General features: G+C 32.1%; 1 protein-coding gene across 1 annotated transcript; it reads right to left on the bottom strand.

Moving 5' to 3' along the window:
* Positions 1–292: 292 nt before the first annotated feature.
* LOC130951120 (vacuolar sorting protein 3) lies at positions 293–10544 on the bottom strand. The gene is made up of 14 exons (XM_057879736.1): positions 9225–10544; positions 7924–8199; positions 7205–7401; positions 6728–6869; positions 5994–6266; positions 5829–5901; positions 5045–5093; positions 4067–4328; positions 3871–3926; positions 3458–3526; positions 3243–3354; positions 2244–2333; positions 1544–1714; positions 293–717 (listed from the first exon to the last, which is right to left on the bottom strand). The coding sequence occupies exons 1-14, from the start codon at positions 10368–10370 to the stop codon at positions 625–627; spliced, it is 3009 nt and encodes a 1002-aa protein (XP_057735719.1). The 5' UTR covers positions 10371–10544; the 3' UTR covers positions 293–624.
* Between the last annotated feature and the right edge of the window lie 4433 nt (positions 10545–14977).

Here is a 14977-nt window from a genome sequence, read left to right as displayed (position 1 = left end):
CCTTTTTACATGAGATATCTAAACATAAAATTACTTTTACTTCTCTATAAGATCTTTTTAAAAAAGATAACTCAAAAAAAGATATTTTCTTAAAAGCTCACCCAAACAAGCCCTAAGATTGATATTCTTTACAACTGTCGTTCTTACTTCTTTTTATTGCATTCATAAATTAATATATTGAGATTTAATTTGTCTCCAAATTTACCAAAAGGTCGAAAATCCTTTTTTTCTTAATTTTTGATCCTCAAACAAACCAGTCTCAATGTTTCAAGGGCCAAACGATAGTCCATGCCCTCATGAAGTAGAATGGAAGAATGAGCTATTATTTATATATAAGCAAAAATTTACAATTTACAATGTCAACAAAATTTTACAGTGCAGCTTGTCAAAAGAAAAAATGGAGAATACAATGGGGAACTCATCACAGATTTTACAGCACCATCATGTGGTGGTCAACTATATGTTAGAAGCTACTACTCTAAATGCTAACTACATAACTGAGCCATCATCAACATATATTCCATATTCCAATTTTGAATGAATTTGGCATTTTATATGGAATGACAATTCAAAATATTCTGCCGAGTAATATTGGGATCTAACACCAACATTTTGGCTTTGACATCAACGACTTACAAGCCAACCCGGTTTAATTAGGACGTCTTCCTTGAAGTTGCGACCCGAGACTGAAACTGACTCACCTTGACGGCGATAGCACTGTAAAGGGTTCAAAGCACTAGTAAGATAACGCATGCTTGATAAAACAGACTTACACACAAATCGGGAGAAACAAAATTTTAGATAAGAATTATTAATGTAGTCCAGCAGAATAGGAAAAACTAGTTACTGGTCCTTTGATTTTCTCCCCGGAAACTTTGGTGCTTCCCAAGTTCAAAATGCCTATACCAATTATAGTTGGGAAGAAGAATAGTTCTTATCATGTGGGTAACAAGTTTGCAGGCATATACATATCGGAAGCAGACAGAACTCCCAACTTAATGAAGCCAAGAAAAATGTATTAATAGAGGTTAACTTAAAAGGATCTCTTTATGGACCTAAACAATATTTTGGTGTTAATGTTTGGGACATCACTTGTGCAATGGGTATAAATGAAAGGACAGTCCGGTAACAAACATTCCACATTAACACAGGGTTCAGGGAAGGGCCGCGCTTAAAGGGTGTCATATAGCGAAGCTAAAGTTGATCATTACATCAATGCAAAGGGTGCAATGAGTATAAATAGATGAAAGAAAGACACAATTTTCATGTAAGACTTGACTAGCTCTATAGGCAAACAGTTGCTGCTCATTTGTAATGGATAGCTAGAAACGCACTGCAAAAGCTGCATCAGAATTCCATAATTTCAACATGGGACTAAAGCCCCATACCACCGAATCCTAAAATTTACCTTGTTACCCAGCAATGCACATCAAGACATTCTAAAAGACGCATTTGGCAACAGTCTACCAGAAAAATTTTGGATGGGATATGAATGGATAGAAACAAAAGTGCCATCAATTGAGAGAAGAGGTTGAGTACAAACCTTGTAACATATTACAGTGTCATCCGGGTACATTGCGAATAGCTTTGTTCCAAGGCGTGCATCACAGGAGTCACAGAGACTCTCATCATTAATCTGAACATTCCTTGATCTTTCCTCCAATCTCGACAATCTTGCATCCATGTCTACAGCTCGTGATAAATTATGCACAATCTGAGAGAATTTAGCTACTGACATTAGTGGTGCACTAAACTGGCTTGGCTACAAAAGCATGGACACTTGGGCACTGCATCCATGTACACATTTATACTGTTCCATTTAAGAGTTCTTTTTTCTTTTGAATCTTTCAACTGGCATAGGTCAAAAGAAAGCACAAATTGTTATTTCAATATGGTTGTCTAGATAGGAATTTTTGGGAAAAGAATAGTTCAAGCCCACTAGGAAAAATGATCGGACAAAAATCATCATATGGTAGAGACTAAGCAAAACGGTAGTTGAAATGAGTCATATACAGTGTCAAAATGTGTTTGCAAATTGGTTATACTTGCCAAAAATCTTGAGGAATATGCTCAAGCTCACTTGGAGAAACTTTCACGATGGACTCATGCCCATTATTTTCATGATAACAAATACACATCTTCACTGCTCAGTCTAATTTAAGTTCCCTTATACTTTTCTTCTCGTGTTAGAATAAGATCAGAGGTTAGGGCAATCCATCCGTAAGGAAAGAATTATGAAGTACCTGCCCTTGGTGATGATGATGAACTCTGGCCCTGAACATTCTTAATAGAGTCTCAGAAGCAAGTTGAAGCGGCATATCTGGTGACAATTTCTGCATTATAAAGCCAATTTTTTTAGTAAGTAAAATCCCAAAATTAACAATTGCACATCTCTTTTGAATGCATTCAACAGTGTACAACAGGAGAATTCAAAACACAGTCAAAGAATTCTTGACAATTCAGAGAAACACACCCATCCAGATCGGTAATACAGCCCAGAACAAAAGTATTTGATTCAAACATTCATGATGGTAGAATCTACAATGCGTGTGCGTGTATATATATATATCAGTGCAACTAGATATCTTTTAAATATGTGTGTATATATATTTTATTCAGCCTTTAGAGGAGAGAGAAAATAAAAGGCAAATAACTTCCCTAATTTTTTGAATAACCGATACCGTGAAAGTGGGTATAAAAAATTAAAATAATATATTATCAAATTTAAAGGCTGAAATTTAAAGGACAACTAGCATTTTCGTGTGTGTGTGTATATATATATATATATATATATATAAGTTGGAATTAAACATGAAGAATGCTCCAGATGTATCAATTATCAAATGAGAGATTTCAAAGAGAATCAATAACCTCTCATTTATCAAGCATCAAGAAATACCATGTTCTAAGTATAAGGTGCAAAATGGAAAATCAAGTACTTTACATGCCTTCCTTACAAGTCAGGTTAAAGGCTTCAATTGTGTATTCATTGAAAATTTTTATTTTCTATATGCATACCATGTGGCCACCTAATGCAGCTACTCAGGTCACTTTCTAAGAAAATAGAGAAGAGGAATGTGGCTGGGAAGGGTGGAAAACAACCATCAATTCTCATGAGTGATTAACTGCTTCTTTATATTAATCTATCTTCTGTGTCCAATGATGCAGGTTGCAAAATATTCAATATTGTAGTATAATTGAAAATGCTTTAGTATTCAGGAGAAGATAGAGTGATATAATACCTCTAAAACTTGCAAAGGGTCCAATGATTCTCCATGATTGTGGAGAAGGCGAACAGCAGCATTAAACATGGGCTCCTTACCATCTTGTGGATCCAAATACATTTCAAGCAACCTGAGGCCATCATCACATTTAAGAATGCAAAATTCCATTACAATGTGCAAAAGAACTTCTAAATAGATAAATAAAGTATTGAAAGGGTTCGAGGGAGACATACTGCATGTAAGCATCAGGTCTGCCAATTTCAGCACAATACTCCTCAGCAGCCTCGCTGTCTTCCAACTTCCTGTGAGCCAACAGACATAGTAATATTTTAAAATATAAATAAATAAAAAAAAAATAAAAAATATTTTTCAAATCTAACACCTTGTAATTGTTTGCATTTAAGTGTTCTATTGCATGCCACACAAATTAACCAGAGAATTACAGAGAAACTGGAGAGCTTTGCTTCTATCGTGTTAATGTATTTTTATTTATTTATTTATTTTATTGAGGATACCTGGCCCTCAAATATCTATGTAATATCCTTCTCTTCTTGTTAATGATATTTCTTCTTTTGTCAGATACTAATAATATTCAGAGGAGTCATGTGAAAGAAAGTAAACTTTTGAAGCTAGCTGGGTTACTCACAAAGCCAATATTTGGAGGACCAAAGTCTCCTGCCCCAGTCTTCTATACAGAATAGCCTGCCAGTATCATATAAGCTCAATAAACAAAATCAGTGTATGATAATGATCAGAGACAAAGAACTACATATAAAATACATACTAACCAAAGTCAGATAAACAGAGTTTAAGATAACACGATTAGAAGACTCAAAATTTACCTTTTCTAACCATAACTCTGACCCTTCAATCAAATCAAGAACTTCTTCTGGATCATACAAGTCAGAGGATTGCAAAAATACTTGCAGTCTTTTTCTTACACTAGTCTGAAAGATTGATATCCCAGAGGTACTCTCAGTATTACCACTATCAAGATTTTCAGAATCAAATGCTTCAATAGCTGATTTAGCAAGTGATAGGGCATACAACGTGTGCAACTGAGTGTCATTACAATCTTGCTCTTCAATCAACCACTGGAGAAACCTACAATGAAAAGAAATCAGGTCAACTGGAGGTGCCTAGAGCATGTTTGGGAATCATTGGGAAAAGAGTAAAGACCTTAAAAATAATAATGTTTTGGTAGAAATGAAATAGATTATAATTGAAACTGATAACCTTAAGCTAAAAACAGCTTATAAGCGAAACCAATATTTTGAAGCTTATGAGTATATTAAACTGCATAGATACAATAGATTTTAAGCCAAAAAACTTGTACCGTTGCATTTACTGTAAAATAGTTCATTCCACACAACCACACATTTTATTAATATGAATAAATTCATTCATACAGCAAATACAATGGTAAGCACAAAGAGTGATAGGGTCTAATCATGGATGACAATACTGCAGCATCGCAGCACCAATGGCGTACTTAAAAGTATGGGAAAAGATGTAAAGAAAGGAAAGATATAAAAATGTGGATGAGATTTATAATGGTTAAGTGAGGGTATGAGATGCAATAATAATTAACCTACACTTCAAGTACAATAACAATATAATTATATCTAACTATTTCTAACACTATGAAAAAGCTGCTATATTTAATTATATGTACAGGAAAAACCTTAGAATCACCAATAGCATAATAAAATCCTCAGCCAGAATATCACCGAAAACCTTAGATAACATAATAAAATCCTCACATATTATCCTGAGTTTGAAATAATAAGCATACTGCTAGCAGATACCACAATGAATACCTTTGTAAGATTTCTACCTTCTGTGGATCAATAGCCGTAACAACTTCATCTGCAACAAGAAATGAAATAACATATGACTGATGATTTCAGAAATACAATAAATTAACAGAAACAGAAGCATAAAGATCACTACTTTAGAAACCAAGATAAAAAATGGTAATATATATATATATATATATATATATATATATATATATATATATATATATAATATATATATATATATATATATAAAATACAACCTACTCAGTAAATAAACCTGTTTAACTATGGAACAAAGAAAACAGAACAGAACTTCTTTGCAGAACTCCCTAGATTTGGAGTATTTTGCTAGAGAGCAATTTACCCACTTTTGATGATAGATTTTTTAAATTAAAAAAAAAGACAAAACAGGTATTAATGGACAATAGAATTAGATGTTTTAGCTTCTATTTGGTCCAAATCACGTCATCTTTTCAGAGGACTTATTATCTTAAGAAAAAAAAAATTTTAAAAAATGAACAATAAATAAAAAAATATTTCCAGCATTAAAAAGAATTAAAAAATAAAAACTTATTGCATCAGTGTCTACTGTCTAACACTGATATTTGAGAACACTTTAGCTGAGGCATCACAGCAATCACTTTCTCATAAAGACACCAGTAATTAGTATCATTTTATGATAACTAATGAAACAAGTAGTTCCAAACTTAATGAAACACATTATATAATACACAAAAGGCACAAAAAGTAAAAATTACATAAATCATGTGTGTGAGCATTCTTTAAGAATCACAAGACAAACCAGGATTTAGTTGGACTACTCGTCTGTCTGATGTTAAAACTTTAACTGCAAGAACCTGGCTGATATCGGCAATCTAAAATTAAAAGGCCAAAAGCTTCTGATCATTAATTAAATAATGAAATTGAGCAAAACATATTTGCATTAACAACTGTTTATCAATTGTACCCATCCTAAATGTTGTAGAATCAAATCTTGGTCAGATGACTCCTCAAGAATTTTGGCAGCTTCGGCTGCAGCAATCTCCTTGCCAGAAACAAGGTTTTCCCTGCTATCCCGTATATTATTATTCAAGGCAGTGTCTATCCAGAGGCCAGATGAATAGTTTCTTGCTAGTATGCGCCAAATAGAAACAGCTTTTGAGCTCATTCCTTTACTGGCACATAGGAAAGCCAGTGTACGTAGGTGCCCAGACTCTTCCAACATCTGTTCCAACTCTTCCTGAACAAGAAACGTATCTCATAAGATCATCTTTCAGGCCTTCCAGGCAATTACCATTATATTAAGCAATGCAAAACAGGACAGCACAGATTTCAACATTAGGATAAATGGATAATCTATCCCCTTTTCTATAAAGCCTGTGGCTGATGCTATAAGTATATTTTAATTTCTCACCATTAACCCCCCCCCCCCCCCCCAAAAAAAAAAGGCTCCCTCCCTTTTTCTTTGACGTTCGACACTATTTGTTCTGAAGACTTTAGATATGACAATAAATCCGTAATAGGAAAAGGAAAAATTAACTGCTCAAATCTTATCCATGAAGTCAACAACTCGATTTACTTGATTGCTTTAATGAACAATATAAGATGTATACAAATCTCTTCAAATTATCAATAGGCCCTCCTTATATATATAAAAGTTCTGCAAATATCAAAACATTACCAACAACAATCTGCACATACCACAACACACCAGTTTGTAGAAGATGCCAGCCGCTCCATGTCCTCAACACGATTTAGGGCTCTATAAAGATACATTAATAGCGTGTCAACTCCCTCCCTAACTGATTGTGTTAGGTCCTTTTCACGACAAGCCTCCAAATATCTGTACAAAATGTCATAATATTGACAAATGTGCTTATGATTAATGAAACCAAGTCTAAAGATATAATTACAAATATAAGAAAGCTTTCATGTGCATAATTAATTAGCGATCCTATCACAGTATAATATTTAAAACTAGATATTTCAAAAAGATTCTTCTTCTGCTTAGTGCTTATGACTCATGATCTGCCGGAAAAAGAAAAAAAAAGAAAAAGAAAAAGTCCCAGACTCCCAGGAACAGGTGTATAGGATCTTCCAATGGTGTCTAGGTGAATATCAGTCAACAGCAACATATTGATTCGGAAACCGAAACAAATAACTGAACGAAATTTAAACCTGCTAATGTTCTTGATTGCTGACTCCAACAAATCAGCTCTATTCGGTGGATTCAGAAACATGTCATTATCTACAATTGTTTCTACACCTGCTTTCCTCAAGAAAGAAGCTCTCTGGATTGTCATTAAACCATCATCTACTACAACTTCAAGTGGGGCAGGTGGAGGATGCAAACCCCAATACCGATTCCTAGGAACCTACAAAAGCCAGTTTGAACCTCTGTACCACATTCATACAGCACAACCTTCAAACATTTGACCAATTAATATGCATTAACAACAAGTGCAACATTTCACAGCATAGAACAAAACCTAAGAGAGCAAACTATGAGCTAAGCCTGCATATGAAGTTGAAATTTATTAAGCACATTAAAACCCCACAAAATAGCCCAATGTATTACAAAATATAATACATAAAGTTACAACAGGCAACCACAAAAAAGTTTATTTTCTTTTCTTATATTTATATATGCCTCAGATACATAAAATTTGTTATTGTCAAGCAAACAAGTCGCATATGGTTTTTATAACAGTAAGACATCCCATCCCCAGTTCAATAACGTGCAAACAATTTCGATGAAAATTGGCAAGACATGTCAGAGTTCAAAAGTAAAGCAAATGACCAGACAGAACCCAGAAGTGAGAACAAACAAGCAACAAAACTTTGAAACATAACTTATGAAAGCATTATATAACATAGCATGAAGTGCACAAAAGTACCAGTAAAGACCAGCGATTCGGATCTTGCATTATAAATGGGAATACTTCAGAAGGCTGCATTGTCTCCGAGAGCAAAAAGTGATCCACTGCCTCTTCAAAATGCAAGTCAAAAAGTAACAGAAACCCCACTTGAGCATGAACAAATGAGAGCAAATCTTTTGGCATTTCACCTTCAGCCTCAAGCTCCTCCACTAAGGATACCGCTCCCTTGTAATTCTTCTTCCTCAACAAATCCTTTATTTGTTCTTCAGAACGTAATTTCTGGTAGCATACTACCTAGTAATACAGTTTAAGAAACAGATTAGGAAAAAAAATCTTTAATATAATTATTCAACTCAAGTCCTTTTTCTATCCCTTTCATTGAAGTGGGGCCATAAGCCATTTGTATTATCCATCCTATATACTTAAGTTAAATAAAACTCAGAATCAAACAAAGGTTGATGGGTTTCAGATCAAAATTCAACTGAATACCATGTTATCCAAACTTGGGCACAGCTTTGTTCCATCAAAATGGATGACTAGCAAAATACAAATTTTGCAAGTGCTTTACAGCTACTGATGATAATTATTTCTAGCGGTCAGTGAAAGCTGTCACATTCTATACAGTGTAAACTACATACATAGGGTTAACAACAGTCACCTTACATGGAGTAAGATTTCCCAAATGAAGAAATCATTCACACTTGAGATAGCAAGTAGAATAATAAGTAGGCAGTAAGTATAGCAGCAGAAAGATCACTTTCGCCAAATACATACACAAGAAGTCACAGATAAGCTGAGTAATCCACTGAAGATTGCGAAAATATAGATTTTGATCGTTTACTACATAACCCTGAATTTAAAACAGCTCTAATGTTAAAAGTATTTTATTCATCATTATATTTTCCAAACCAAAGCAACAAGTTCAGAAGTTATCCTATTTTGAGTACTTGAATTTTCTACAATAACTTGGATGAAGTTCTGTACATTTTCAGTCTTTCGTTACTTTCCTCCGAGCATGGTATTTCAAAAAATAAATTTCTCAAACAGTTTTGGTCATTTTCATGAAATAGTCACAGAGCTACACCTCTACAAACAATTTAATTATCTGCATCTTCAAGCAAAAGGCCTATCTTAATTTTATCATCAATCCACAAATCCAGAACCATAATAAAATCTAACAAAGAAACCAAGCAACTAATTAAGCCAACCACATCAGCTAAAAATAAAAGCAACCACACATTATAAAACAAAAACAAAAGTAGAGAGTATATTCCAAATGAAGGTCTAGTGCCATAAGATCCACACTGGAAGGAACATACCTTGGTAGCAGTTGCAACAGCAACAAGCTTCCCACCCCTGTCTTCCTCACTTGCAACAATACAAGGCCCTATTCCTTCCCCACCAAACGGCAAAACCTGAACACAACTGCCACTTCTCTTATGATACAACTCAATCTTCCCATCACTCACTATCACCACATATGAAGAAATCTCTCCCACGGAGTCCAATCCGTGACGAAACACCAGACTACCACCCACCGGCTGTCCTTGGGGATCAACAATAATCCCCACATTGTCCACTAACAAGAGCACTCTCCACTCCTTCCTTAGCAGCTTCAACCGCGGAGGGCGTGACACATCTGGCAAGGAGAATATAACCCCACTCTGTCCAGTAACACTAGAAATCAAGCTATAACCATTGGCAGTGCCAACGATAATCGAGTCATCAAGCCACACCATGGTACTAATAACACCATCAACAAACTGAATCTCTTTCAAAATCACCAAAGAGCCAGTACCCCCACCACCCAAAACAAGCTCAACAAGCAACAACCTCTTCCCAGCAACAACTGCAAAGACGGAATTACCCTCACCGTGGGCCTCCCCTTCCTTATTTACCCTCAATCCATTTACCCTAACTCCACTCCCCAATCTCTTCAAAAACCTCTGACCACCACCACCACTGCTGCTACTAGCTTGTTCACTGGAACCCTCGGACTCAGCACCACTCCTCACCCTCCTCGCAACCACCGAAACCCCTTTCGGAAAACTCAACCTCGCCGCGTGATTAGTCAGCTCCGAATCCACCAGAAACAAAGAACCCTCTGAAAGAACCAAAACCTTCCCCAACTCAACAAGAACGAAAATTGACTCTACGGGCGAATCGCCGACAGATACGCTTCTCTGGAACGAAAGCTTATGCAAGAAAGTGGACTCACCGGTACCGCCGTTGTGCTTGGGGTGATCTGAGCCGTTGGATGAGGCGGAATTGTTGAGATTTGTGGAGAGGGAGAAGAGGGTTCCGGAGTAGGTGCCAACGTAGAGGAAAGCGTGTTGAGGATCGGAGGGTGACGTGGCAACGGCGAGGGATCGGATGGTTGTGGCGCGTGAATGGGAAGAAAGGTCGAACTGCGAGAGTGGCTCAATCACTGTGCGGCTCATGCTGCTGACTTCACCTTTCGCCATTTTTTGTTAATTTTTAAGATGGAATGAAATGTGGGGTTATTGGTGTGATGAATCTCATTGGAATTGAAAATGAGGTTGGAGTGAGTGTTTCCGTTGCACTGTGCTGTTGCTTGCGGTACGGTCCAGGGGGATCTCGGGATTCTTGGTTAGACGGCTGCTTGTTTGCTGTTTTCTATTGCTGACAAGTTACAATTTTTTTTTTTAGGTTCGAATTTGTGATTTCCAGATGAGTCTATATCTATTGAAAGATTATACTATTTGAGTTATAGTTTGTTAATTTTTTTTATTTAAAAATTAAAAATATTAATTTTAATATATTATCAGTTTAAAATAACTTTATATTTAATTATACATAATTGTATCAATAAAAATAATTATATTTTATATTAATTATATTAATATTTATAAAGAAAGATGTAATTAAATTATTATAAAAAATATTTTATATTATTAATATATTAAAATTAAATTTTTAAATAAAAATTATTTTTTATTTTTTATATCATATTTATGGATATTCAAAAATACAATTACACACTTAAAGAATTCTCAGAACAAAAATTGCTAATTAATTATATATAGTCAATAAAATTAGATTAATTTGCTTTAGGCAATTTTTATCAATTTAAAAAAAAGTATAATTTCATATTTATAGTTTATTGATTTGTTCCAATTTTTAATACACATTTTTTTCAATCTTACATTGGAGTAACAACAAAAAAGCTAGAATATGGCGGCAACTTCTTTTTTCTACTAGAAAACATAATAAAATTTCAAAATATTATCTTCACAATTTAAGGAATTTGAATTTTTTTTAAAAAATAGAATGATTATGAGTCGGAAAAAAGAAAAAATAAACGACTGGGATTACAATGGTTTTAGAGTCGTAGTATATTTGTTCCTATTTTTTAAATATTTTGTTATATAATCTGCTCATTTGTTTTTTATTATTGGGGATAAAAGAAATTTATATTATTTCAAATTGATAAAATAAAATAATTTATAACAAACTAATTAATTATAAGAATTATTCTCCACATCTAAGTTTATCCAAGTAATTATAGGTTTTTCTTCTTTTTCTCGTGCTCGTTTACGCACATAACGTCTTCTTTTTCACTTTCTTTTTCGCGTTCCTCCTCCTCTTCATTCTTTTTCCTTTTTCGCGTTCCTTCTTCACGTGTTTTCTCATTATCGTCACTCTTTTGTTGTTGTTGCTGCGGTATTTTTTTTCTTTTCCTCCTTCTCACCCTAGTGAAAAAACAGTAAAAAGTAAAGAGGAATAGTTTTAAATTGTACCGAACAGAAAAGAACCGAAATCATATTCTGAAATGAACTAAAATTATATTTAGAATGAACTGATCAGTTCATTCTAAATATAATTTTAGTTCATTTCAGAATATAATTTTAGTTCATTTCAGAATATAATTTCGGTTCATTTCTGAGTGAATTATTTTGTTATGATTCTTCTTATTTCACTATCTTGAGAGGAATAAAACCAAGAAAAAAAAAAGAAAAAAAATTAAACAAAAAAGAAGAAATAAGAAGAAAAAATTCCTCAAAACTTCTCATCATATTCTTCTTTTCTTGTTTTGTTCATCTAATCAAATAAAGAAGAAGAAACACATAATTCTGCAAAATCACTTAATGGATTTGAATATATTTTTGTTCATGATTCAATTTTGTTTGTGTTTGTTTTCGAATTAAGTTTGTGTGTCGCAATCATTAAGTAATTTCGATTTATTCTAAATTTAAATAAGGTGCATTTAGTTTGTGTTTGTTTTGAAATGAGTTTACATTCTGAATTTAATTTTCGGTTCATTCTAAATATAATTTCAGTTTATTTTTTAATATAATTTCGGTTCATTTTTGTTCTGCATAATTCAAAATTCATCCTCCTCACTTTCTACTACTTTTTCACCAGGGAGAAAAGGAAGAAAAGAAAAAAAATATAGCAACAACAACAACAAAAAGAATGATAATAAGGAGAAAACATGTGAAGAAAAAGAAACGCAAAAAAGAAAAAGAAGGAGGAGGAGCAATGCGAAGAAAAAGGCGAAGAAGAAGAAGCTCCGTGTATAAAGGATGGTGAGAAGAAGAAGAAGAAGAAATGAGCGTGAGAAAAAAGAAAAGAAGAAGAAGCACCAGCACGTATAATCACACTTTTTTAATAATTAATGATTTTCGTTAATGTTGGATCTACTTAAATAAACTTAGATAAAAATATATTTAGATGTGTAACAATCCTGTAATTATAATTAGAAAATTTCATTCAAAAGTTTTTTTAAGTGTAATAGTATTTTTAAATAGTCTAAATAAATATAAATAATAATTTTTAAATTTAGAAAAAAATTCATTGGCAACAAAAAAGAAAATTATACTAACATGATAAAAAAGTCATTGGGAACAAAATTCAGGTGGTCTAGTTCAAAATTTTAAAATATCTTTTATCTAATCCAATACTAAAACAAAGCCCATCATTAGACTTTAGTTAAAGTGATTGATGTTGGTAATAATATGTTATATTGAGTTCAAAATTAGGTTTAGTCTAAAGAATATGTGTGTTTGGATTAGAGTTGGTCAAACTAGAGTTTGAATAAAAGTGATTTTGTAAAATTGATTTTGGATAGAAGTGAGTTTGTGCTAACATGATTTATGTTTGACAATTCTATATTAAAATTGATTTTGATAAAATGAAATTATTTGGATAATATTAGTTAAAATCACTTTTAAATACATAATTAGTTAATTACTAAAAATATATAATATTAAATTATAATGTTATTTTTTAGTATATTTAATCTTTTTTATACTTTTTTAGTATATTTTTTATATAGTATTTTTTATAAAACTCTATTTTAGTTTGTTATAATTTTTTACTATTATAATAAAAATTAATATTTATTTATTAAATTAAAAATAACATATAAAATCACATATTTTAGTACTCTTTATGAGTATTCTCAATAATCTTATTTTGTTTATTGTTTTGGGTTCTAACTTTTTACTAATTATCTTTTTATTATTATTTATGATTAACTTTTTATTTAATTCTATCATTTTCAATAAGAACAATTATACATATTATAACAAATTAGAATAATAAACAGTGAACAAGAATTACAATCATAAATTTTACAATATCAAACAAAATAATATTCTATAATTTTTTGAGTACTTTTAGTATTCTTTTATTTAGTATTATTTTGGACGGTAAAATTTTATTACTATTGTTATGTATGATCAATTTTTTATTTACTTGGTCATTTTTATTAAAATCAATAATTCATATTATAACATAATTACAATAACAAATTTAATAAAAAAATCAAAATATAAAAGAAAGTATTAAAAATTAAAAAAATTAAAATATTAGAAATAACTTGAAACAAATTTGAAAATTCTTTTGGAAAAAACTAATAATTATCAAAGGTGAACGCACATTGAGGTGAAGGCATAAGCAACAATTTTTTACTTCGGTAAACGCGCTTTTATGTTGCAAATTTTGAGGAAAAAAGGTTGCCAAACATAAAAAAGCAGCGTTCAAAGAACTTCAAGCACTTTTATCCTCTCCAATGCGTTTGCCGGCACCGGATTCGATGGTCCTAGAACGTTTGGACCATTAAATGGTCCCATAACAAAACATGTTTTTTAAGTTTTTTAATAACTATTAAATAGTCCTTTTTAAAATTTAATTACAAATTAACCACATATATTTTATTTAATTATAAAAACTATTTTTTATTCTATAAATAATTATTTTATCATAAATCTATCATGTTTATTAACAATCAAGAACAAAAACAATAACGAATTAGATCTTCCATTGATCCTAATAAATTATTTTGCTATTCCAATCGATTAAAAGATTATATTTGATCCGTGACGTTCATGATGAACCATAAAATCGTGTTTCCTTGAAAACCAATCAATTAGACTATCAAACCAATCGATTGAATTATAACTCAATCAATTAGATTAAGTTTATCACAAAACAATCGATTGAAAATTGCAAGGCAGCATGGTTTTTGCATAAATCAATCGATTGGTCATATTACGATTGAACAATGAATTAAATATGAATTTTTTATAATTCAATCAATTGTTTAGAATTTCCAAACGATTGAATGCTTCAAAACAATCTGAGGTCTCACTATTCAATCGATTGCTTTTGTTACTCAATCAACTGAATTCACCAAAACAATATGGATTTGCCAAATTCAATCGATTGGTTGTGCAACCCAATCAATTAAAATGTGTACTACGCCTATTTCAATCTGGTTATCATTTTTAGAAATTATCTTGTTATTCATCTATGTTATCTTTAAAATTCTATCTTCAATTTTTGTGGTTTTATTTTGATTTAGATACTCTAATCTTATCTTTTCCTTAATATTAACATTATAAATTGGTGAATAATCCATCACCAATTATTCAATCCCACCATTGAAATCGTGTATCATTTTCTTTGATTATAAAAAATTTCATTGTTTTTCTTTGGAACATCCATTTACTCAATATCCAATTTTTTTTATTTTTTATCCGTCTATTTAATATCCACTATTTCTTCATCGTTAATCACCGTTGCAACAATCAGCAAAAGGTCCAAT

The sequence above is a fragment of the Arachis stenosperma genome, chromosome 9 (genome assembly GCF_014773155.1).
Source record: "Arachis stenosperma cultivar V10309 chromosome 9, arast.V10309.gnm1.PFL2, whole genome shotgun sequence".
In the NCBI taxonomy this organism is placed as follows: Eukaryota; Viridiplantae; Streptophyta; class Magnoliopsida; order Fabales; family Fabaceae; genus Arachis; species Arachis stenosperma.
The sequence above is the reverse complement of the archived record's forward strand: the minus strand, read 5'-3'. Positions and strand labels throughout refer to the sequence as shown.

Bases quoted from the DNA above. Each gene is read 5' to 3' on its own strand.
- LOC130951120 (XM_057879736.1), bottom strand. From the start codon at position 10,370: ATGGCGAAAGGTGAAGTCAGCAGCATGAGCCGCACAGTGATTGAGCCA. The intron at 2,334-3,242 runs GTATTATATCAC...TTTATAATGCAG, and splicing joins ACCCTTTGCAAGTTTTAGAG to AAATTGTCACCAGATATGCC. The intron at 718-1,543 runs GTTTGTACTCAA...AACCCTTTACAG, and splicing joins ACACTGTAATATGTTACAAG to TGCTATCGCCGTCAAGGTGA.